At 47.2% G+C, this 27,154-nt stretch overlaps 1 protein-coding gene and 1 long non-coding RNA gene across 2 annotated transcripts; one reads left to right on the forward strand and one right to left on the reverse strand.

Moving 5' to 3' along the window:
* The first annotated feature begins 97 nt into the window (after positions 1–97).
* LOC135817053 (uncharacterized) lies at positions 98–5,653 on the forward strand. Its single transcript, XM_065330153.1, has 2 exons — positions 98–902; positions 1,872–5,653. The coding sequence occupies exons 1-2, from the start codon at positions 98–100 to the stop codon at positions 5,651–5,653; spliced, it is 4,587 nt and encodes a 1,528-aa protein (XP_065186225.1).
* Positions 5,654–20,830: 15,177 nt separating this feature from the next.
* LOC135816756 (uncharacterized) lies at positions 20,831–22,262 on the reverse strand. Its single transcript, XR_010553491.1, has 3 exons — positions 21,991–22,262; positions 21,738–21,898; positions 20,831–21,209 (listed from the first exon to the last, which is right to left on the reverse strand). It is a non-coding gene; the product is annotated as an uncharacterized LOC135816756 (long non-coding RNA).
* Between the last annotated feature and the right edge of the window lie 4,892 nt (positions 22,263–27,154).

Raw genomic sequence — 27,154 nt, forward strand, 5'->3', positions numbered from 1 at the left:
TATTGTTAGATCAGGGTCACAGTAGTAGTCGCACGGCGACATTTTTGGTGCCGAAACCAATACTGATGCCGGATATGGTGTGAGACCGAGAGCAGATATGGCAGAACCAGACTCCATCAACGCCCAGGCGAAGACGAAACGGAAGGTGCTGCAGGCCCACGTGAAGTTCTTGAACCAGCGCTCCGCTGAGGCCAATACATTGCTGTCTGGCACTCCAACTCCGGACGAGATAAGTAGTCTGATTACTGTATTTGCTTCTACGATAAAGAAAGGCGAGGAATTGTTCGACTTGTTTGCTAATGTGGTATACGACTTTGAGGCTACAAAAAAGGGTGATAAAGAGAAAAAGAAATACGATGAGCAGTATGTCGATGTGGTTGTGGAATTAATTACGGAATGCAATGATCTATTGGCACAGTTACGAGGAAAGTCAGCACAGTGTAAAACAGCATCACCAGTGGAGATCATAGATCTGACGAAGGTCATGGAAGCCAACACGAAAACACAGGCAGAAACAGCGAAGCTATTAAACCAGTTTGTCTCAGAACAAGGTGCCGCCAATGGCACTCCAGTCACAGTATCAAGTTCAACGAAGCTTCCTGTCCTAAAAATACCTGTGTTCAATGGCAATGTGTTGCAGTACCCAGAATTCATTGACATGTTTGAATCCACTATTCACAATAATACCAAGCTGTCCAATGTGGAAAAATTAGTGTACTTGAGAAATCACCTGAGCGATGCAGCACTAGATACCATAACGGGCATTACCTTAACGGGCAAGAATTATGCAGCAGCATTAGGGCTCCTAAAAGAGCGATTTGGAAAGCCACAAGTAATTGCCAACATGACGTATCACAAGCTTGTTGCCATTAAGCCACCAGTGAACACATCAGTAGCGTTGCGTAAGTTCCAAAATGAAGCAGAGGCGCACTTGCGATGTCTGAAATCAGCTGGTTCAGACATCCAGCAAGAGATAATCGTACCGCTACTGATGTCAAAACTGCCAAAACCGATAATCATTGATATGGAGAAAAGAAAAACCGGTGATAATTGGTCTGTGGGCAAACTACTTACGGTCTTGGGTGCATTAATTGATATCCTTGAAGCAAGTGATCACATGGCATCTGTACACTTCACACCTTCTAATGGGCGGGTACACAGGGAAACAAACCAAGAGGGTATGGCCACCAGTTCCTTACTAATGAATCAGACCACGCACAAAGGCCCGAAATGTTGGTATTGTGGAGGGTCACACTACACGGATGAATGCCCAACATATCCAACGTATGAGAAACGGAAAGAGAAAATCACAAATGAATGTTTCGTATGTCTGAGGAAAGGACATAGTGCAGCAGATTGCAGAGCTGGTGCACGTACATGCTACCATTGTGGGAAACGCGGGCATCACCGGTCATTATGCATGAAGAAATTTGATCCACAATCCAGGCTAGATCCAAAGGCACGAGAATTCAAAAGTGCAAAGCCAACCAATGTTCAATCTTGCAATGCAGAGCTAGTGCCGCCTGTAGCTGACGTACATGCAACAAATGAAGTTTACTCCCAGAGCAATGTGGTACTAATGCAAACAGCAATGGCAGAAATCCAGAATGGTGACCACACTTGCAACGCACGCATCTTGTTCGACACTGGGTCGTCCCGTTCATTTGTGCACAGAAATGTCACTACCTCACTACACAGTAAACCAATTGGTCAAGATGTTTTGGCAGTAGCCGGGTTTGGTTCCAAGACCAGAACTACTCGCACTTACCCCAGGGTAGAGTTACAAGTCAAATTGCGTGATGGATCCTTCCAACCGATATCTGCAAATATCACTGACCACATCTCTTGTCCAATGAATATGGCTCCGTTAGATTTGTCGAAACATCCAGCCATTGCAAAATTGCCACTAGCTGAGCCCCTTGGCACCGAAAGCACCCAGGCTCCGATTGACATACTAATTGGGAGCGACCAGTACTTTGAATTTGTGGGTCTGGAGCATTTGAAGTTGGGAAATGGGATTGTAATGCTTGACACGAAACTGGGTTTCATCCCGACGGGTAAAGCAGACCAACATGATTCAAGGCCAGATATCCATGCAATGTGCACGTCTGTTGAAAGCGAAGTACAACATCCAGATTTCGACCTACAGAAATTCTGGAAGCTAGAGCAGATTGGCATAGATGAAGATAATGGAGTCACAGATGACACCCTAGCGTACGACAACTTCAATGCAAATGTTGAGTTCATTAATGGTCGTTATGTAGTGTCATGGCCATGGAAATTAGACCCAGAAACTTGCCTACCAGAGAACTTTGATTTGGCCAAAGGTAGATTGAAATCTCTCATGCACAGAATGGAAAAAACACCAGAAGTACTCACGAAGTATCACGAAACGATACTGGGACAAATGGAAATGGGTGTAATTGAAGAAGTCAACGACTCTAGCAGCGAACTACGCAGTGACAACAACAATGGCAGTCACACTGACAACAACGCAGAGAGCAGCGTACATCACTACATACCACACCACTGTGTAGTCAAGCCGAGCAGCACGACAACGAAGATACGCGTAGTGTACGACGCATCTGCCAAGACGAAGGAAGGCAACAAGTCACTTAACGAGTGCATCCACAGAGGCCCAGTGCTGCTGCCAGACCTTTGCGGCATCCTCCTTCGCTTTCGTTTGAATCCCATAGCAATGAGCAGCGATATTGAGAAGGCATTCTTGCAAGTCGGCTTACATGTCCGTGACCGCAATGTCACACGCTTTCTTTGGGTTCGAGACCCCAGCAAGCCTCCCAGAGGTGACAACATCGTCATCTACAGATTCTGCCGCATCCCCTTTGGCGTAATCGCAAGTCCATTCTTGCTTGGTGCCACCATACGACACCACATCAGTTCTTCAGAGAACACGCAATCGCAGGCTGTAGAGAATAACACTTACGTCGACAATGTCCTCGGCGGAGCGGAAAGCGTAGAAGACGCAGTAGAGTACTATCGAGAAGTCAAGGGCATCTTCGCTCATGCATCAATGAATCTACGGGAGTGGGCGACAAACTCCGAGTCCCTCAAGCAGCAGATCCCCGAGAGCGATCGCGCAATCGCTCAACTCGTCAAGGTCCTTGGTATGGAGTGGGACACAAACTTGGATGTGCTAGGGCTCACTCCAAACCCAGCTGAACTAAAAAACGTTCAGACGAAGCGACACATGCTGAGCGTGTTATCATCGTTCTACGATCCACTGGGAATCTATTCGCCAATCGTATTCCGCGCGAAGGTTCTACTTCAGGAGATCTGGAAACTGAAGTGCAATTGGGACGATGTCTTGCCAGCAGCTATTCTTACAGAGTGGCATGAGATAGCTCATGACTTATCCACAGCCAGCCAAACCAGAATACCAAGACTTGCGAGTTTCACTTCCAACGTTGAACCAAGGTATGAGCTCCATGTTTTCTGTGACGCATCAAAGGCAGGCTACGGAGCTGTGGCGTATCTACGCACTATCTCGACGAACGTGTCTGTTCGCTTACTCTTTGCCAAGTCTCGTGTGGCACCGTTAAAGGAAACAACAATACCGAGGTTGGAGTTACTCGCAGCCACGCTAGGTGCTCGAATGATCAACTTCTTACGGAAAGAACTCCCTCTTCAGCTCACTACGTACTTGTGGTCAGATTCTCAATGTGTGCTAGGATGGGTGAAAGGGAAGGGCAAGGATCTGCCGACGTTCGTAGCACATAGGGTCGCAGAAATCAGCCGCAATGAAGACGTGCAATTCTGTTATGTGAACACAAGAAGCAATCCTGCCGATCAACTCTCAAGAGGCACCACGACTGCAACCCTCCTCAAGAGTAATCTGTGGTGGACAGGTCCCGAGTGGTTGGCGGATGTACAATGGGCACCGGATACTGATTCTTGTCAAGAAGAAGTCCTTCACGCCGCTTTGTCGGGGGAGGGTCCTGCGGAGCAACAGGCGAGCAACCCCCCACCGGCTGGTATTCATATTGAGAAATCATCATCCTTCGCGAAAGTGATCAGGGTTACAGCATGGGTACAGCGTTTCATAAAGTCAGCAAGAAAGTCTCGTCCAACATCACCATACTTATCGGTTGACGAACTTCAGACCGCGGAAATGCTTTGGCTGAAACATGCGCAAGCCAATGATTACCCAGCAGAACTGGAAGCCATCAAGAACAACAAGAAAACCAAGAGCGACTTGATGTTCAAGTTGGGTCTCTTTATTGATGAAGAAGATGGCCTAATCAAGTGCAGAGGCAGGATGAAGAATGCAGAACTGCCATCAAATGCTAAATTCCCGATTCTCCTCTGCGGAAAGAGTGCGCTGACGAGATTGATCATTTCTGATGTACACCAGAGAGTTCTCCACGCTGGCGCTAGTCACACGCTTGTGGAATTACGTAAACGCTTCTGGGTGACACGAGGTAGAAAAGAGGTCACGAATGTAGTTAATCAGTGCAAGGTATGCAAACGGTTTGAGGGTGGCCCCTTTGCAATGCCCAAGTTCGCACCTCTCCCCAAAGAACGGGTAACCCGCAGCGCACCATTTGTCAGGACTGGCATTGATTACTTTGGGCCCCTGACTGTTAAAGCCAATGGAGAAAACAAGAAAGTTTGGGTGGTACTGTTCACTTGTCTGGCAACACGGGCATTGCACTTAGAGCTTGTACTAGATATGACTACTGACAGCTTTCTAATGGCGTTTAAGCGATTCGTCGCTCGCCGCGGTACACCGGCTACAATCGTGTCTGATAATGCTAAACAGTTTAAATTGGCAGACGTCACAATGGAGCAATTGTGGAAATCCATTAATACCAATGCGAATGTATTCTCGACACTTGCCACTATGGGTATTGAATGGCGGTTTATCGTTCAACTATCACCATGGATGGGAGGGGTGTATGAACGCCTCGTCCAGTCCGTAAAGCGAATGCTCAGGAAATCCCTCGGTAAACGAATTCTAAAGGCCGAGGAACTTTGCACACTGCTGACAGAAGTAGAGGGAATTCTGAACAGTAGGCCTCTCACGTATGTGGGTGAAGATTTCAATGGGTTTATCCTCACACCAGCGCACTTCTTGTGCCTCAACAACACTCTAACACTGCCGGGTGAGCAGTTAGATACGAATGATCCAGATTTCTGTGTCAACGCCTCGGGTGATTTACTTCTCCAGAAGTTCAATGTATGTCAGCAGCAGCTGAATCGCTTCTGGCAATTATGGCAAGACGAGTATCTAGCAACACTGAGAGAGCGTGGCGATTACCAGCTACGACAAGGACGTATTCGTGCCACTGACGAGCCAGCAGTTGACACAGTTGTCATCATCCGCGAGGAAACACTGCCCCGAGTTAGCTGGCCAATCGGCCGCATTGTGAAACTGCACGAATCTTCAGATGGTGAGACAAGATCCGCCACCATTCAGCTCCCCACTGGTAGGACAGTCAGACGGTCACTATGTCATCTTTACCCGCTGGAATGTCCATCAACACCAGCACAGGTGAGTAGTGAACCCGAACCAGTACCGGCAACTGAGAGCGCATCCAGTAGTGATACCACCAGCATGACTCGGCCCAAGCGGCACGCAGCAGCTCGGTTTCAAGAACAGCTAGGTGAGCTTATACGAGACGGAGCAGTTTAGTAACAAGAATGAGTGCACTGGATAGTAAGCTATGCTATGATGGTCTGAACACTTGTACACCCACAAACTCACACATGCATACACACATACACCCACACACCTATACACTGTACATACACAGCATGAACACGATTGCCTTCTGATCTTTGTTATGAACATGCTGCTTATGCGAACCTCCTTTGCTACATATACTGCAGCATACATGTTTTATTGGAGTAGTTTAAAAGTAGATTGCCTTATTTCCGAAGGTGAACTTTCAAGATGAGTATTCAGATGCATGAACAGTAAGTGGATCTGAAGATGTAACTAGTGTCAATATATCATGCAGTCAGTCAGTATAGTAACGGTATCATTGAGTCAAGTTTGATACAGCTCTCCCACCAGTACGTCGTTTAGGTACCGTAGATCATTTTCGGCACAGATTTGTATTCATGAATTTCAAGGCTGACAGTATTCGGAGCTATTTACATTGCATGTTCCTTTCTTGACATTCAGTTCATTGTGTAAATATGTTTACTGAGTATCATTCTTCATTTCTTCTCGCTGGCCGGAATGTCGCGAACGCGATCGTAATTTCCATAATTATCACTTAGACATAAATTTGTAGTGCTAGAGCCTACTTTTTCTGACCTTGCCGCGCTCCTTCCATATTCTGAATGGCTATAGGCATGCGCAGTATGGTACGCGCGCATATTAGGCATGCGCGATCTTGACCCGTATAAATTAGGCATGCGCGTTCCTAATCAGGCTCTCCTTTTTATGATCACCAAGATTGACCTCGTGTTCTTATGGCTCTTGTGTGAATCCAAGTTTGCAGGCAGCTCGCCTTTTAGAGCAAGATGTCATGAGTGGATTGTTTGTAGTGTAACTGGCATGAGTATTGTTAGATCAGGGTCACAGTAGTAGTCGCACGGCGACACTGTTTGCTTTCATTGCTGGTTGCTGGTTGTGCCTTCCGTTTCGGACAATGCCTCGCCAAATATTCTCTGATGACCTGGAGGCTAGACTTATTGAGTTGTGGGCCGACTATCAAAAGTCAAAAAGTGGCCAGATGGTGAAGCGTATTGTTAGGGAAAGGGAGATCGCCGAGAAACTCAATGCTGCGTTCCGCTCAGGATGGTTGAATCCAGAGAAAAACTTGAAATTACACTTTGAACAAGCGAGGGCAATGCAGTCCTTCTACGCCTCGCCATCCTTTGCAACCTCTCTCGTCCGTTCATCTTTCTCTCCTTGTGGCGATCAAAGAAAACGAGAATCAGGGAGAGAACATCTCCTTGCCAAACTAATAATAATTATTATTATTTTGTGTTCAAAACTCCCGCGTTCGCGTGCGGATTCCGTATTTTACGACTTCTGTGCGAGGCAGGTCAAAGCTGCCATGGCAACTGCTGCTTGAAAAGCATGTTGCGACACTCGTGTGAAATCACGCGCTGTGTACTGTGCCTAGAACGTCCATTCGTGAAAAGCCTGTCCCTCCAGAAACTTGCGGAGACATTTCGGAAATATCGCGGAAAAAGTTGCGAGGTAAAATGCCACAAATTGCGGGGAATATTGCGGATTTTGTCAAATATTGCGGGATTATTGTGGTAAAAATGCGGAAATTGCGGCCGATTTTGGTACTTGTACTGTAGTGCTGTACGATGTACGGGTCGTACAGCATAAATCATGCATGACAAAACAGAACGTACGTGTGCTGCGCTGACTGTGTTCAACTGCAAGACAGCTTTCCTCCATCCTCGGACAACACTCGACGCGAGCCTTATTTTGTGACTTGTCAGCCGCTGATTTGCTCAGAAACTTCGACATTCTGGTGTCGATCTCACAAGTAAACTACTGATGAGCTTGAAGAACTAAACAACATCGAAGAAAGACCCGAATATCGCGGTTGCTTTTCGAAATATCGCGGTGCTTTTCAAGTATCAAGGACAGTTTTCTACAATAACGCGGATGATTTTTCAAATATCGCGGATATCACGGACTTTTGTTCAAATCGCGGAAAACAACGCGGCCGCGGAATCGCAAGTTCCTGGAGGGACAGAAAAGCCATGTATACCTCGTGTGAAACGGCCCTAAGGCTGTACTCACACTACTTGAAAGTTTGACGCGAATGTCGCGTTCAAAACTAGACAAAAGTACTTGAAAAAGAGTTTCCAAGCACACTGCACTCCAGTGACGACTTGAAACATTTTTGTCAGCAAATTACCATGGAGAAACATGATTGTCATGTGGTAGTTTTGCAAATCCCGAGGCTGCGTTCCTTCAATTTTTTTGCGCTCGATGAACTTATTTGAAATTTTCAATTCATGAGAAAAATGGAAACAGATATATCTTGCTTGGATCGTGGATTTCTTTCGCCATGCCTCGCGAAGAAGTAGGACATCGTCGACGTCGACGGATGAAGAGGTTTCTCTCCAAAGCTTGATGAGCTTCTTCTCCAAGTCGTCAGAAAATACTACGCGAGGCATGATGTCGGTACAAAAGCAATGGTACAAAAGAAATGCGACAGAAACGGCAATCAAAACAACGGGAAGCTACTAGAAGAAAGAAGACGGAAAATACTCGGAAAAACACCACAGAATTCAGAAATGACAGGCAAAAAAGGAAACTACAAGTATATGTACAGGAGCAGTACGACCACGAGGAAACAAAGCATGAAAAAATATTCCGGAGCCTTTCAACGTACAATAGTACTCCGGCCTCCTGACCTCACACAGCTTTCCAAACGGCTTGAAAGCAAAAAACCTCGTAGAAGAGGGTTCGGTTTCCGCTGAAACCTTTCAAGCGGCTTTCAAGGGCTTTTTTCATTTTCGCAACCGTCACCGTGGCAACATTCACACGTAAGTCACTTGTATGCGGTTTTTCAAGTAGTGTGAGTACAGCCTTAGTCTAAGACCAGGTATAAGACCAGGTATAAGACCAGGTATAAGACCAGGTATAAGACCAGGTATAAGACCAGGTATAAGACCAGGTATAAGACCAGGTATAAGGGCCGTTTCACAAGAGGTATACATGGCTTTTCACGAATAGGCGTTCTAGGCACAGTACACAGCGCGTGATTTCACACGAGTGTCGCAACATGCTTTTCAAGCAGAAGTTGCCATGGCAGCTTTGACCTGCCTCGCACAGAAGTCGTAAAATACGGAATCCGCACGCGAACGCGGGAGTTTTGAACACAAAATAATAATAATTATTATTAGTTTGGCAAGGAGACGTTCTCTCCCTGATTCTCGTTTTCTTTGATCGCCACAAGGAGAGAAAGATGAACGGACGAGAGAGGTTGCAAAGGATGGCGAGGTGTAGAAGGACTGCATTGCCCTCGCTTGTTCAAAGTGTAATTTCAAGTTTTTCTCTGGATTCAACCATCCTGAGCGGAAGGTTTGATTTCCTCAATTTGATCGAGTCCACTCAGGTGTCTTGTCAGCTTGACTACCAGTCGCAGTCTATCTCCGAAATCTTCGGTACAAGTCCCTCGCCTTTGCCTTCAAATTGTCCACCTTGTTGTGGACAATCAAGGGGGTGATCTCGATGTCCAAATTGCTCTCTTTGGCAAAAGCATTGAGTTTCTCGGCGATCTCCCTTTCCCTCACAATACGCTTCACCATCTGGCCACTTTTTGACTTTTGATAGTCGGCCCACAACTCAATAAGTCTAGCCTCCAGGTCATCAGAGAATATTTGGCGAGGCATTGCCCGAAACGGAAGGCACAACCAGCAACCAGCAATGAAAGCAAACAGAAGCAAAAAAAGCAAACACGACGACAGATCACAATGCAAGGAAAACGAAGTTTGTCAGTAGAACGCTGGGTATATCCTGCTTTCTACACCCCTCCTGGTTTTGCTGAAAACGTACACGATGCGTTTCACATTTCGCGCCAAAAGTGCTCCATCTCCTAGGGAACATAACCGGAAACGTGACATGTACGCGATTTTGTACCTCGTGTGAAACGGCCCTAAGACCAGGTATAAGACCAGGTATAAGACCAGGTATAAGACCAGGTATAACTATACTAGTACATGACTGTATATCGACTACAGTCCATTCAGAAAAAAATGAACTTCTAGCTTTTGGCCATAAATGGGTCAAACGTTGAGTTTTTTTAGAATTTTTTTCTGCAATCCCATATGGAATCCTCTTCCAATTATGTTTCTGAAGTTTTTTTGTCCAAAAAGCAAGCCATAGCAAGAATAGGATTTCGGCCAGGTTTTGCCCCAAAAGCACTGAATTGGGAAAAACCATCAAAATCCAGGCCGTTTGACCCCGCCTGCAACAGTGCATTCTGCGGTTCGAACCCCAGTTCAGGCACCCTTTTTGGACCCTTTTTCAAATTTCAAAGTTCGCAGCACTGCACTGTGTACGATGAAATCACGAAAAATCGCCAAATACGGGAGCTCGCCAGAGCCAGGACCCATTTTTTTATGAATGGACTGTAAAACGATATCGGAACACAAATTGCACTATGTGTATGCTATTAACGGCCATAGTGATATTACTAGGCAGTAAGTCTCCTTACTTTCTAAGCTCACGCTGTGCGGTGCGGACAGGTCATGCGTCGTTGCCAACTTGCCGCATGTGCATGTTCAGCAGGAAGGCACCGCATGTCGACTACTACTTATACTGTACATCATTCTGTGCTTACATGCATCTACGGCCTTGTGGATGCAATCGAGTCAATGTGGATGCAATTGAATTGATGCAATTGAGAATATTGTGGACAGGTAAACAGACAGTGTTCGTTCTGCAGAGTTGCACGTGTGTGATGAACGCACAGTGTACAATGCTGTCTCTCCAACCAAGATCGGAAATTTGAGTGTTTTGGCACTCAAATCACCCCTCAGCCCCCCCCCCCCCCAACGTCTACGCCCCTGGATATGTTTGGAATGAATCCAGAAACTCTCCTAGAATAAACCAGCATGCATGTTTTAGCAGCGAGACATGAAGCATCTCTGAAACTCACCGTGCTACTGACGCTGGCAGAGGGGCTAACTCTCAGTCAGCTTTCGCTAAGCCGCGGTGATCAGCTGAAGTGAAGGGTGCGCTAGCTCACACCAGCGTGTGTTGAGTCTTAAAACGTATTGGTGAGCGATGGTCTGCGCAAGGAACGTTAGCTACACTTACAGAGCACGCCTTCAACGTTTTCAAACAGTGGCTGGGCTTCTACAAACTGGATGCAAGTAATGCGTTCAACAGACTAAATCGACAGACTTGCTTAAGAAATGTTCGGCACTTGTGTCCATCACTTGCTACCGTTCTTATTAATACCTACCGTGATCCAGCTCATCTCTACGTGGACGGTGAAAGTATCCTGTCGCAAGAAGGGACAACACAGGGTGATCCCCTTGCAATGTACATGTACGCGTTGGGAATAATGCCCTTGATACGTTTGGCGGATGAGGCGGGTGCGGTGCAGTCATGGTTCGCGGACGATTCATCCGCTGCTGCTCGTCTTCGCAGACTCCGTCTATGGTGGGACATAATGGACAAGAGAGGACCGGCATATGGATATTACGTAAACCCAAAGAAATCGGTCCTTGTCGTCAAGGAAAGGTGTTACCTGGAGGCGACTGAATTGTTTCGAGACACTGGTGTAATGATAACGGACGAGGGATCACGATATCTTGGCGCAGCAATCGGAAGGGACAGCTTTCTTCAAAGCTATATCAAAACAAAGGTGGACGAATGGATGGGGGAACTGAAGAAGCTAGCAGTATTTGCACAAACCCAGCCGCAGGCTGCGTATTCTGCGTATGTGACGGGCCTCAGGGGTAGATGGGCGTTCCTCTGTCGTACCATGAAGGTACCCGAACTCATGTTCCAACCGCTGGAGGACATTGTGAAGTCTGAACTGATTCCCGCCTTAACTTGCCGTGCACCCCAGGCGACACCCTCCGACGGCTTATGGCTTTGCCGTGTCGTCTGGGTGGGCTCGGTTTGATTAACCCTGTGTCCCTATGCCAACAATACGACTCGTCGGTTCGGATGACCAACCCTTTGTCTCGGAGAATCTTGTCAGGGGATGGCTCCATCGGTGACTCGGTAGTGTTAATCAGATCGGCCAAGAGAGACGCCAAGGCATCTTCTCGACGTCATCAGAAACTGGAATTCGACGCGATATCGGGCAGTGCGTCGGAGTCGCTACGACATGTCATAGACGTCGCGAAGGAGAAAGGGTCGTCGAGCTGGCTGACGTGCCGTCCACTTAAGAAATATCATTTTAATTTAACAAAGGGAGAGTTTTGGGACGGACTCTGCCTCCGTTACGGATGGACACCGGCCAGGGTACCGTCACACTGCTCTTGCGGCCAAGAGGCAACTGTCGCGCATTCCCTGTCGTGCCCCTATGGAGGGTTTCCCTCCATTAGACACAATGGTATTCGGGACGTCACGGCCCGGCTGCTGGACGAGGTGTGCACCAGTGTGTCCATCGAGCCCTTGCTGCAACCGCTGACGGGGGAGCGTCTTCGCTACCGGACCGCAAATGTGGAAGACCGTGCCCGGTTGGATGTCGCTGCCAATGGTTTGTGGGGCAGTCGTTTTGAGCGTACACTTATTGATATACGGGTTTTTAATCCTCACTCACGCTCAAATCGATCTGCACCACATACTATTGTGTATCAGCGACATGAAAAAGAAAAGAGAAGGCACTATGAGGAGCGGGTGAGGCAGGTTGAGCAAGCCTCCTTTGTTCCGGCGGTCATGTCAGCCAGTGGCGGAATGGGTCCAGCATCAACAGCACTGTACAAACGAATTGCTCATCTGTTGGCGGAGAAGAGGGGTGAGCATTACTCTCATGTTATGGCATTTGTTAGATGCAGGATTTCCTTCAGCCTTCTGAAATCCTGTATCATGTGCATTCGCGGTTGTAGGCGTTTAAATTTTGGTTTGAAATTTGCACCCTCCTGCGGAGCCCACGCTGCTTTGGCAGTGGCGGAGGCTCGCTTGCCGACGTAACCGTCGGAGATCATCATGAACAATGGACTGACTAATTATTCACTTGTCCTGTCTTTATAAATAACATGTTATTGCATATGTTCTTGGTTTAGTTTTTGGCCTTTTTCGTGCTTTGGAGTTGATAACATTTTCCTCGCTATCGAAAAAACAAAAAAAAAAAAACTGGTTCTAGTCTAGAAGTCACTGGGTCTTAGCTACTTCAAGTACTTGTACTGGCCTAGCCTAGCATGCAGCGAAACGAGTTCCTAATTCTGCGGTGGACTGAAGATGGGCGACTAGTACTCTTACGCTGGTAACTACGCCTGTCTTCGATTTTCCCTTCTTGACAAACCGTTGAAACGTTGATACTTCTCGGTCGGGAGGATCTACTGTACACCGGACTGGTGGATTACAAGAGCGGACCAAGACAGATAACTAAAAAACTATCTCGGACCAGCTCCAAGGCAAGAGACAAATCGATTGAAGCCCGGGGCCGTGTAGATGTCATGGCGTACATTTAGCATACTGGCTGTATTCATCGTTTTTTCCGTGGCGCGTGATCTCGACCACACAGACTGCCATGCTACCCCGCGATCGTCGACTGGCTAGGCGGGCCATTCCTAATCCTACAATCGTACATTTGTAGTAGTGCCGCTCATGTCACGTAGCGTAGGTCGACCCAGTCGACCCACCCGTCCCGCGTTAGTCACATGAGCGGCACTACGATTAGGAATGGCCAATTACGGCCAAGCCTGTCGACGATCGGGGGGCCGGGGTAGCATGGCAGTCTGTGGTCGAGATCACGCACAACGGAAAAAACGATGAAGCCGCGGCCGCTCCAGACGGCCGTCTCCAGCCGCCAGCCGACGTCATCGAGGTTGCAGTAGCACTCAGGTCAGCCGATCCAGGGTCATGTCAGGGCGTTTTCACGCCTTCCTACCTCATGTAGATCTGCACTCTGCAGTCGTCGCCAAAACATCCATTATAGGAGTACCGTATTTTCCCCAATAAATGTACAGTACGTATATTTTTTCAAAGGTGGTCAGACCTGTACTACTATTTTTTTTTTTTTTTTTTTTTACTGAATACCACAGTACCATCAGATGCTGCACAGCGGGGGCGGTGGCATATTGGATGGAAGTGGGGGCGGGGCAAAAGTAACTCCTCCGACCAAAGGTCTCGGAATCATTGTTACTCCTGTGCGCCGATACATAGGAGAGAAGAAACATGTGCATCCAAGAGGGGAGCACTGGCTTTGCAAACGATAATGGGGAGAATTTGAGATTGGGATAGGACAAAACAATAGTAAAAGCAGTGCACCGTAGGAAGATGGAGTGAACTGATAATCGGGTTTTAAGGCTGAGCGAAGGGGATCAAAGAGGGGTAGAAGGGAGCTGGAGTGCGGTCAGTATAATTAGGCTGGTGTGTTGGCAGAGATCATAGCCTGTCTGTGGCCCACTCCCACTTGCTGCGCCGCAAGTGGTCGTTGACGTTTTTCTTGAACGTGTGCATGCCTCTGCGAGAAGGGGGAGACTGCAGAAGGGTAGGTGGGAGCTGATTCCACGTTTCGATGAGGGCTACTATAGCCTAGGAGACTGTACTAGTATTGGAGACGTGTACTTTTATTATTTCTGGGAAGATTGATTACCTGGGTTGAGTGGCAAACAACCCGCGATAATGATGCTGTAAGGCTGTAAATACACCCAACCATGGTAAGAATCAGTGTACAAAGACACACAGAATGACGATGAACGGGTAAGAAAAACGAAGTAAGGTGGACCCTGGTATCTGTACCCCACTAGTGCCCATCATATCATTCCGGCATGTACTATTATTAGAGACGTGTCCTTTTATATTTTCGATCCACACCCAACATGTACTACAATTGGGGACGTACTAGTAATGGAGACGTGTACGTTTAATGGGGAAAATACGGTATTTGACGACTAGTCCCTGATCGTCAGGCCTATGCTATGTTACATGACGTATCATCTTTTAAAATAATAATAACACCACAGCACGCGTAATAATACAATTATGTGGGTATAATTATACGTTCCGCTTCTGTCCTATCTCCTATGATCAAATTCCATTATCAAGATAATTATTAACACGGCGCACTGATGACCTGTAGAGATCAATCAGCTGCTATCCAGAAGCCAGTCCCTCACCGGCTAAGTGTGGCAGTGTCTCCAGCGGAGGCGGAAACAGCGATGAAACGACTCAAAAACGGAAAGGCTTGTGGGCCGGACAAAGTCCCTGGAGAATTACTGAAGTATGGAACATCACAGCTATCCATCGTAGCGGCAGACATCATCAACCAAAGCGTAGCAGAGGGTGCCGACATGTCATCGTTCATCGGACTTGGCACACTGATTCCTTTACAAAAACCAAAAAAACCTAGAGGACCCGTGACTAGCCTGCGTCCCATTGTCCTCCTGAACACCATCCGAAAAGTTTTCTCCCTTGTAGTGCTCTGCCGAATCGCAAAGGACGTTGCTCGTTATGTTGGTCCAACTCAATCTGGCTTCAGACAAGGCCGAAGTACAACAGATGTGGTATGGACACAGCGATGGATTGCGGCCAAGGCGACTCGATACAACTGGGAATGCCACATGCTGGGGATTGACATGTCCCGTGCGTTCGACACGATCGATCGCACCAAACTGTTAGACGTCATGGCATTAGTGACTGGCCCCGATGAAGTGCGCATGATCCAGCACCTACTGTTCCACACACAAATATCAGTGAAAGTAGGAAAGGCAACTGCCAATCCGTTTCTCAGCACCATCGGCACCCCCCAGGGAGATGGCTTGAGCCCTGTTCTTTTTATTTGTTACCTGGAGGCAGCACTGCGCCAAGTGAGAGCAAACCTTCCCGAACGCCCTTTCGCCGACCGTCACATACCCGGAGAAACAGGTTACGCCGATGATGTGACATTGTACTCAACCAGTGAGGAGTGGCTGAAGCGAAGCCTCCCCATCATTAGCGCAGAACTCGGGGATTGGTCCCTTACAGTAAACGAGACCAAGACCGAATTCTTGCATCTGACATCAACTTCAGACTCCTGGCGGTCCAGCAGGCAGCTAGGGTCCCTCATTGGCGACAGTGAGGACCTGGAGCGGAGGAAAGACCTCGCTTCGAGTGCATACGGCAGGATGTATAGCCTCTGGCTGAGGCGTGGGAAGGTCAGTGAGCAGAGGCGCATCCGCCTGTATAATGCCCTGGTTCTGCCCGTTCTTTTGTATAACTGCGGCGCATGGGGGCTCACGGCAGCACAAGCAGAATCGCTTAACGTTTTCCACCGGAAGCAGCTCCGACGGCTCATTGGCATAGTCTACCCAGCCAGGATATCAAATACTGAGCTGTATGAGAGGTGCAACACGGAACCACTATCTGACATCGTGGACAGGAGAAGATGGCAGCTAACCGGCCATATTCTCCGTATGGACAGGGATGCGCCGCCATGGATCGCGCTGACGGGCTATTTTGCGAGAGATGCCAAGGCTGGGCGTGGACGTCCAAGGACATCCATTGCGACGCGCATCACAAGCGACTTACAGAGGAGGAACATCGACTTGAAGCGCAGCAGTCAGCTGGGGAATGTGAGGGCCATCGCTCTGGACAAGCCTACATGGAGAAATCTGGCCGACAATCCATGATCTGGCGTCACAGGTCATCAGTGCGCCGTGTTAATAATTACCTTGATAATGGAATTTGATCATAGGAGATAGGACAGAAGCGGAACGTATAATTATACCCACATAATTATATTATTACGCGTGCTGTGGTATTATTTATTATTATTATTATTACTGATGACCTGTGACGCCAGATCTTTTAAAAGGCATAACGTAAAGGGGAAGTTAAGGCAAAAATCAAAATTTCACCAGTTGTAGTCTTCGGGGTGCTGAGTCGAATGGTCTTGGTCCGAGAAAGCTGAGACACTTCCTTCCTACTTGAATCCCAATCGAACTCGCGCACTTCCACCGAAACTGGGTGACTGCGCCCTGCTAGATGGGGATTTGTATGCAAAATGTCACTAAAAGCGCCATTTCGTTCTTATAAAAGCACGGATGACCGCGATTGGTCCATATGTTGTACTCTTTTGGACGCTGAGTCGACTGGTTTTGGTCCGAAAAGGCTGCGATGCAGCGTTCCTCCTTTATTCCCAAACGAACATGGTTGAACAAGCCGGGTCACATGCTCCTGGGTGCCCAAATCACCTGGTCACCACGCCAGCAGGCGACAACTTTCACACCAAGGTTCAACTCGAGTTCAACTCGAGTGACAGGAGTGCACCCAAAAAAGGTCAAACAGGCTAGTAATTTCCTTGAAATTTGACAATGTGCAGGCTTTCTTCCATTTTTGTCCCAAACCAAGAGCATTATATCCCTTGCTGAAGCATTATAATCAGCATTATAAAGCAGTTTTTAGAGCATTATGGCTAGCATTACCGTATTTTACCGGTTGTAAGTCGACCCCGGTTATAAGTCGACCCCCCTATCTGGAGGTCTCAATTCTGCGTTTTAAAGTTTTCACCCAAAGAAGCACTACTAACCACTCCCTGCTACTAACACAACAACAAATCATGTAAACATTCCTTATTGGAGGATATAACGTCCCAATCCTTGAAAAAGGCCAATAAACTGGCAAAATGTGTAGACATGGTGCACTCGTGCATGCAGTGCAGGTCATTTTTTTGTAAGATACTGATAGTTCCCGGTTATAAGTCGAATCCCGGTTGTAAGTCGACCCCCGCCCTTTCTCCTTCGATTTTAAGTCGTAAAAGGTCGACTTACAACCGGAAAAATACGGTATACGAACATTTTCGGAGCATTATCCGCTGGACCCTGCCCTCAGAACACGTACCGGTAACCATGGTAACCCAAAAGTTTACTCTACTATACAAGTAGTAATATTATGACATTGTACCTGTGTAGCTCTTAACTCCCCTAGCATGATTTGTACTTGTTTTTCTTTTTTTTCTTTTTTTTTGCCATGGCCGGCTATAATCGCCCTCACCTCCTCCTTGATTGGCCTTGGCCATGAGTGTGTGCGTAATAATAATCTCTTCACTAATAATAATAATAGTAATTAATAGTAATGAGGTCAGAACCGGGTTCAACACCCATATGGTTCAGATGGTGCTAACGGACCTGGGTAGTAAGATCACCTTATTTCTGAACACAGTGTCCTCCACCTTGTTTCATGCTGTCAAGAGCTAACAACAATGACGTCTAGCTGTAGACGTAGAGAGGCATACAGGTATTGTCACTGAGGTACATGTACATCTACATGAGCACGATGATTGTAGAATTATTCTTCATATGTGTATTTTCACCATAAACCAGTCTCTTGACTTCAGTGCCTGTCACAGCGTCTCTCACAGTAGATCTACGTGCAGTGTCAATGGTTCCCATGGTCACTGGCATCATGGCATGTACCGGTATTTTTTATTTCTTTATTTTATCTCTCTTCTAAATCCTACTTGGAGCAATAAGGCTGTGTCACTGCTTCTACTGCCATTGTTGTGAAAGCAATATCATCGCCATTGGTGGTGATTTTCCACCATGCATAAATCACTAACAATCATCATTAAAAATTCGACGAGGAGACAATAATTTTAATATGGCAATAAGTAGGACGAGCTGAAGCGACATGTGGACTACTTTATTAACAATGTAAGCGATGGAGACGATGCAAGAAACAACCTAAAGGGTAAGGAAAAATACATGTAAGAAGAAAAAGGGCAATGGAAAAAAAAAAGATGATTCGAACAAGTTTTCGTACAACACTCTTCAGTACAACGGTGATTCCTGAAGAGTGTTGTACGAAAACTTGTTCGAATCATTTTTTTTCCATTGCCCTTTTTCTTCTTACATGTATTTTTCCTTACCCTTTAGGTTGTTTCTTGCATCGTCTCCATCGCTTACATTGTTAATAAAGTAGTCCACATGTCGCTTCAGCTCGTCCTACTTATTGCCATATTAAAATCATCATTAATTTATTTTATTTTATGTGTCCCAACCGTCCTCGTAACTCCCCTCATTGTGACTAGTGCCATACTGTTGAAACCTACTTTGCTTCAGTGTATATCCGCTCCAAAGCTCCAAAGCTCTTTTGCTGCATAGTTATCTGACGCAGTGTGCTATCGGGCAATATGGATAAGATTAGTACAGTCAGCATCGGCTATGGAGTGACCAGGTATAAGGATACTAGTACATGTATGCCGGCTAAAGCGATATTGGAACACAAATAGCACTATGTGTACACTATTACCGGCTATAGTGATATTACTAGGCAGTAAGTCTTCTTACTTTCTAAGCTCACGCTGTGCCGTGCGGATAGGTCATGCGTCGTTGCCAACTTGCCGCATGTGCATGATCAGCAGGAAGGCACCACATGTCGACTACTACTTATACCAGGGTTCTAGCCAAAGGGGGGTAGGGGGGCGCAGCGCCCCCCCCCCCTACTCCGTTTGATCGCCCCCCTGTGAAAAAGTGCCGCCCCTACTCATTTTCCGATTTTTGTGTTTTTTCACGCCATTCAACGAAAATACAGTCGATAGTCACTACTAGAGGGTTCATAAAGGCACATTTGTGAGGGGTGAAGTCGGGGTTCACCCTGTATGTTGCATTTTGCATGGCAAGACAATTTTTGTTCAATGGAAAAAATGGGTCACGGGGTAACTTTTTCCCCTGCCCGCCCCCCTACTACATGTATATTGACCTGGCTAGAACCCTGTTATACTGTACAGCAGCATTGTGTGCTTACATGCATCTACGGCCTTGTGGATGCAATTGAATTGATCCAATTGAGAATATTGTGGACAGCTAAACAGTCAGTGTTCGTTCTGCAGAGTTGCACGTGTGATGAACGGACAGTGTACAATGGTGTCTCTCCAATCAAGATCGGAAATTTGAGTGCTTTGGCACTCAAATCACCCCTCACCCCACCCCCAACGTCTACGCCCCTGGATATGTTTGGAACTCTCCTAGTAGAGTAAACCAGCATGCATGTTTTAGCAGCGAGACATGAAGCATCTCTGAAACTCACCGTGCTACTGAGGCTGGCAGAGGGGCTAACTCAGTCAGCTTTCGCTAAGCCGCGGTGATCAGCTGAAGTGAAGGGTGCGCTAGCTCAAGTTTCCACTCAACTGACTCGGACGGTGGGACGAATGGGGCTGTTAAGTGTGACGTCACGGCTCCTTCGATACGCATAGCAACGGAGAGCACTGGGGACAAACAAAAGTCGCGTCCTTTGGATGGAACCAGATGTCAAGGGCAACAGCATCTAAATGACTGGAGAGACAGCAGTTTTTCTTTGCTTTTTCTTCAAGCGATTGTTGTCGCTCTTTACTCCTTGTTCTTTCCTCTACAAAACTCCTGTAGTCGTCGAGTGCCTTCATGATGGCTGCGAAATTGTCTGCCCACAGTAAAACTCCGTGTTTGAGAGTGCTTTGAAGATGTTTCGCGACCTGATGGATCAAAGTATGAGCGCTCCTTGTGGATTCGATTATAATATAGGTGAGTTGTTCAAGAAATCAGTGTCTTCTTTCTGTCTCTGCCCTCACGCTGGCACAATATCAGCCTCTATATCCATGACAGCTCGCACCTCCCGTAAACTGTATGACTTAGATATATTTTCGCCCTCCGTGGTGATTGAAGACCCATGGAAGAATTTATTGTGTTCAGAATGATGTCCTAAGAATATAAAATAAAATAATTCTAGGGAATTGTCATAGGGTATTTTTGGAAGGATGGAGACAGAGAGAGAGAGAGAGCACTGTTTGAAGTGTTTGTCTCACTGTAATTACTCCAGATTATTGAATGTTGTATGATCTATATTTTCCACAATGGTTTTTCCTGATTTGCGGGATCTCTTCTTTTGCTGTTTGCGTGTTTACAGGAAGTGGCTGTCTGGTGTAACTGCACCAGATCCTGGGGAAATTAAGTCAGATGCAGAGGCAGGGTCGTCCAGTGATGCAACACTGCAGTTCTGTGTGCAACGTTACCGCTAATACATGTACCCCCGGCGAAAACACAAAAAGACAAACACGTGAAAAGACTACAGTATTGACCGTTCTGCTAATAAATGCATGACTGCTCCGACAGTCGATAATCGAAACACAGAGCACCAGCATGATGTTTTCATATTGAGAACCACACAATAGCTCAATTCTCAAGCCCAAAAATTGATGAATACAAATACAGAGCGACGCAACAAGAGATAATCCGGCACCCGAACAAACCTGGGTCTAAGTAATGCACTGAATAGTCCTGAAATACGCAGGCCAGAAAAAGCAGTGCAAGCACATAATGTTACAAGGTACATGCATTGCAGAACAAAGTGTAACCAAAGATACACAGGGTTATAGCTGCACACTTGTGCATGTGCTCGCTCAGCCCAAGAACACACGATCATGATGATAGAAACAATCCGGGGGAAACACGCTAACACCGAAGTAAGCATCAACACGTAAATAGTGCAGCTCTGAAAAAATTACATAGACATGAACATTGGTGTGTCGAGTAGTATCAGGCTTGAATAATCATCCAACCAAGACTTCATCAGGTCCCAGACGCTGAGATCGCCCGCCGAATGTGAAGTGCATCTAGCCTTGAGCCTGTCGCACAGGGCACACATATATGGCAAAATGACATCCACTCTGATTATTTCCAGAGGCCAATCATGACAGAACACAGAAATGAAACCACGGGCTCAACCAAGTAAACGCGAAGGAAGTTAGTCAAAATAATGCATGCAGTGCTCTTTTAATTGCAGCGCTGATTGCAGTGTTGCGTCATAGCCCGATACCCGCTGAGCACAGACACAACTCCATTCGTCAGGGGCAAGACATACTCTTTTGGAATAAAGTCATAAAGTACAGCGTTCCAATGACATTACGGACACCTCGTGCAAATGCATGGTCTGTTCATCTGGCCGACTCGGCCACGCATGAGAGTCTGTGCATGTACATGCGCGCTTGCGCGCACACACACACACCATGTGTTCGGTGCGTATGGTGTACCAGTTACGGGACAATGAAGATGTAATCATTATCATGATGTTACATGTACATCTACAGTGTATGTTTGAGTGTAAAGTAAATTTTATTTGATTGCACATTTCTTCGACACAACTAATTACTTACTTCACATGTTCGCATTTCTCACAATCGATGCACCTGCACTCCGTATCAGTCGAGGAAAAATTCTCCCAGATATAGACTAGTCACCACAGCCATGTGATGACATTGGGGTGGGCCCCAAGCACGATTGCACTCTCTAGTTACAATAAATTTGGCCAGATTATCTGTGAAGACAAAATGCAATGCATAGCGGCAATCGATGGATGAAGAGAGAGTTTGTAAATACCCATATCTTTCCACTTGTGCAGGAGCTTACCTTTTGGAGTTCACATCGTTTACACGATCTCTCATGCTGTCTTGCATCTTGGTTTTGTTGACCATGGATACGCCAACCCAGAAAACATTCTACAGGAGCTACTAATGCAGAGCGTTTTTCACGCTCGATCTCGGCGATCTACCTTGTCACGCCAATAAAATCCTCCGTGACACTGGCTACAGTCACAAGAGACGTCTCAGTAAGGTAATGAGCACGACAACATCGTCGAGATAAAGGACAAAGAGAAAACAAAACACTCACTGAAAACAGCAAAGAAGAAACGAAGAAATGTACACGATTCCTATATGTTGCCACTGACAACTGGTTCGGTGGAGACGACGATACTTTTGACAGTTTTGTTTGTCCCCAGTGGGATCGTTGCTATGCGTATCGAAGGAACTGTGACGTCATCACTTAAGGGGGCAGCCTACCCATAAATTTCATATGGCATTCAATTGACCGTAACTTTGGTGTTTCTCAGTGGATTTGAGTGAAATTTTGACCACACACTCCTGCCACTATGCTGGCCCTCAGGACATGATTTACAAGTTCTTGCGCCTCACTGACAGGCTTTCCAGGCCGGAAAAACTCAAATTTCCGGCATAGTGCCACGGTGTGCGAGCCACCCAGGAGTCAAACAAATGCATTTACATTTTTTCACATTTTCGTGCCCATTCTGTCCGTGCGCGGGACCCAAACCTAAAACAAGTCCAGAAGCAGCCATGGGTGGTGGGGTAGGGCCCCTCAACGTGGCCCTGGAATCTGTCACAACGGAACGAGTGGGCGTTCTCTCGCGGACTCCCACAGACCCAAGTCAATTTTTGAATTTTTTAGGTTTAGGGTGTGCTACGAGGTCGTACCTTTGATACAACATCCAGTGCTGGGACCTCCACAGCAAGCCATTTCCACAGCGCTGCACACCAAATCCAGGATGCCCTCAGAAACCGGCAAAGACTGCCACTCACGTTTCACTACTGCCTAGTACTGAATCCTACCTGACTTCTTGACACGACTCAAACTTGCCAAAGTCACTAAATCAACGTCAACTACAATAATCAAGCCACATATCTGCAACGTCACGAGGGTGCTGGCAAAAGTCCTGCTGCACGGCGGCGGGCTTCGCCCGCCGCCGTGCAGCCCAATACGTGGTTTTTTAACGTGATTTTTTGGACTTTTTTGGACTTGGGGCAAAATTCTGCACACTTTCGCGTGTTTCCATAATACGACAAGTTGCGCACGGTCTGCTCACATTCAAATACAGTGCTGCCAACAAATGACAGCATGCAACAAAAAAATCTTTCCTTGCAAGGGCACATTTTCGGCCATAACTCTTGAACGGCTGGTCAGATAGGGACACAATTTTCAGAGAATTTGCAGCTATTCATGCTCTTTTAACTGACGTAGCACTCAATATGAATTTACAAATTCGATTTTTCAGCGAATTTTTGGGTAGTCTGCCGCCTTAACAGCCCCATTGCTGAATGAAGTATTTGTGAGCGATGGTGTCTTCGCAAGGAACGTTAGCTATACTTACACAGCACGCCTTCAAAGTTTCAAACAGTGGCTCAGCCGCTGGGCTTCTATACTGTACAACTATTTCTGTTTCTAGATGTTACTGAGCTAGGCCATATTACTGATATAGGGTGCAACGAAACGAGTTCCTAACTCTGAGGTTGACTGCATGCAGCAGCTACAGCGGACTAACAAGTAACCATGGTAACAGGAACCCAAATAGCTCACCCTACTAGTACTACTACTACTAGTAGATCTCATTCAAATCTGTGAAGATCACACACCCAGCGTAGTATGCATCACAGAGACCTGGCTAACTCCCACACAAGCTTTCCACGTGCCACACTATGAATGCTTCCGTCGAGACCGACCTGTTTTAGAAAATAGACAGAACCGTGACCCACACAGGGGGTATGGAGGAGTTCTAATCTTAGTTCGTGAAGGTCTGTGCACTTCCATTGATCAGCTACCGGATTTTCAGCAACCGGGCTTGGAAGCGCTAGCACTTCGGCTTACACTCGCTGAACATAAGCTTGTCTCACCTTCTGACCTGCCAACAACCCACCTAACAGTAGCCTGTATCTACCGTGCTCCTTCCCCGTCGACGGATGACTTCTCGACTTTTCTCGACCGCCTCCAAATAGCCCTGCAATCAACACAAAGGAAGCCCGAAGCCCTTGTGATATCAGGCGACTTCAACTGTAGGTATTCCGGCTGGTGCTCAACTGACCAAACGGATGCACAGGGTCTGAGTCTTGACAACCTCTTCTCATGCTATAATTTGACCCAATCGGTAACCTTTCCCACCCACCTCCGCTCGAATGGACTTGGCAGCTGTCTAGACCTTATCGCGAGCAACATCCCTAACCAACTCAACCACATTCAACACCTGGCTCCTCTTGGCGCATCAGACCATGCCGTCCTGCTGGCTGAGTTCTCCTCCTCAAAGTCTTCCCCCACAGCAGCCAGCACCTGCCGTAGCCCACCATCTACACAAAAATACAATGTCCTGAGTGCCACGGATAACATGTGGAATGCCATGAATGTTTTTCTCGCAGCTGTACCCTGGTCTCAGGTCCTTGCCTCCCACTGCATCGACACGGCTGTCTCCGCATTCACTGACATCCTTGAAGGTGCCTTGGACCTATATATAGGAAGATCCTCACCTCCTCGTCAGAAATCACGCCACAAACCCTGCCCCTGGATGACTCCATCACTGAAAGCAGCTATTAAAGTCAAGAGCGATCTCTACAGCATCTACCGGAAATACCCATCCCCTACAAATTTCAACAAATACAAACACCAACGTAACTATGTAAAATGCCTTTCCAGATCCTGCCATCGCTGCTACATCCGCAACCTCCGTGCCACGATATCTCCCACAAACCCTCGCCTCCCATCCCTCCCTGTGCTCATTCGTCAACTGCGAAATCCTACCAGCGCCCGGGTTATACCTTCGAAGATGGTGGGCCCCAATGGTCGAACAAGCACCTCTCCGGCATCCATTGGTAACTTATTGAACCGCCACTTCGTTAGTGCTGGCTTACAGGTTGACCCCGATGCTCCTATTCCCACTATTTCCTCTCTACCTCCACCAGCAACTACATTGTACTCCCTGATCATCACCTCATCGACTGTTCACAAGTATATTGCAAGACTGCCTCTGAACAAATCCCCCGGAGCTGATAGGATCACCAATGAGATCCTCAGGAAACTGAGCTACTCAATTGCCCGCCCACTCTCCATTCTTTTTAACCTTTCCCTCTCCTCCGGCACATTCCCGTCACGATGGAAGTCAGCCACTGTCATTCCAGTGTACAAAAATAAAGGCGACAAGAACAACCCGTCTAATTACCGACCAATCTCCCTCCTGTCCTGCGTCTCCAAACTGCTAGAGAGAATAGTGTACGACCGCTTGTACGACCATATCTCCCCTCTTCTTCACCCCGCACAATCTGGCTTCCGTCGTAAGGACAACACATCCCTGCAATTATCCCGCATAATCCAAGACCTCTGCTCCCTAAAAGACCAGCGGCAGGTCTCCTGCATCTGTTTCTTCGACCTCTCCAAGGCCTTCGACACCGTGTGGCACAAGGGCCTGATCGCCAAACTTCGTGCCCATGGTGTCTCCGGCTCCCTACTCGCCTGGATAACTAGCTACCTCTTGGACCGAAATCAGTGCGTCACAGTAAATGGAACCTTATCTGACCCCGAGTCTGTGACATCCGGAGTGCCCCAGGGCTCCATTTTAGGTCCCCTGCTCTTCCTCACATACGTTAATGACCTCCCCTATTCAATTCCCAATATTTCTTTGTTTGCAGATGATACCACTGTCCTTGCTTCCTCCCCATCTCACGCCACCCTGTACCCCAAAGTTCAGACCTGTATCAACGACATTGTTCACTGGATGAGCACTTGGTACCTTAAGCCAAATGTGACCAAAACCGAGCTCCTCCTGTTTCCCCCTCCCACAGATCCAGTGCCCATCTTCCACTTTCCCGATGATCCCGGTCACCCTATCTCTGTAGCGCCCCACCATAAACACCTTGGCATTGTCATAGATTCCGCCCTCTCCTGGTCTCACCATGCTGATCATGTGTCGTCCAAAGTATGCCGATCTGTCGGCATAATGTCAAGTCACTTGTCCCATTTGCCCAAAAATTGCCGGATTAATTTTTATAAATCATACATTCTTCCCCTCTTCACGTACGGCTTCCCTGCCTGGTCCACCATTAACAAAACCCACATAGGTAAATTAGAAGTTCTCCATCGCCGTATACTGCGAATCATATTCCGTACTGATCGTTATACCTCAAATCTAGACTTGTATGCTGCTGCATCCACTACCACTCTGCAACATTACCTTGATGCTTCCAAGTGCACCCTGGCGCATTCAATTTTCCTTGACCAGCACCCTGCTCATTTACAGTCCCTTAATTGGTTCAATTCAGGTGGCACCACCCGAAGCTGCGTTCGTCTCCCCCTAGCTAGGTCTACCCTATTCGTAAATTCCCCTTTCTTTTCCTCCTACTCCACGTGGCTCCAACTGCCTCCCAGTGTTAGACAAGCTCCAGATATGCCCAAATTCCGTACCCTCGTCAGACAGCACTTCAGTATCTCCCAGTAAACAAAGTCACAGTCACCACTTCCGCTGCATAGCTCGCTGAGCATCCCATTGCTTTGTAAGTTGCTAATCCCTTCCCACTTTGTGTACGTGCTCTTAATTTTCTTTTTTTCTCTTCTTCCGTGGTTGGTCTCACCCTCTCCTCAATTCAATTGGCTGTCTTGACATGCCACGAGGTGCAGAAATAAATAAATAAAATAAATAAATCTACTACTAGTACTAGTACTACTACTACTACTAGACACAAAACCAAAAAAAACTATCTCGGACCAGCTCCAAGGCCAAGGCCAGGCAGGGACCATGGCATGGGCATGGGCAAAGCCAATGCTTCACGTAGATCTACTACCTGTATTAGGCTGTAGCATCAGCTCAGGCACTGATATGATGGCACTGTGATCATGCCTTCATGGTGAGGCGATCGATCGATCGAGCAGTCTGTGCCTCTAGCTCTGTGGTCGAGATCACCATGATCACGCGCCACGGAAAAAACGATGAAGCCGCGGCCGCGCCAGACAACCGGCTCCAGCC

Source organism: Sycon ciliatum, chromosome 5 (assembly GCF_964019385.1).
Source record: "Sycon ciliatum chromosome 5, ocSycCili1.1, whole genome shotgun sequence".
Taxonomy (NCBI): Eukaryota; Metazoa; Porifera; class Calcarea; order Leucosolenida; family Sycettidae; genus Sycon; species Sycon ciliatum.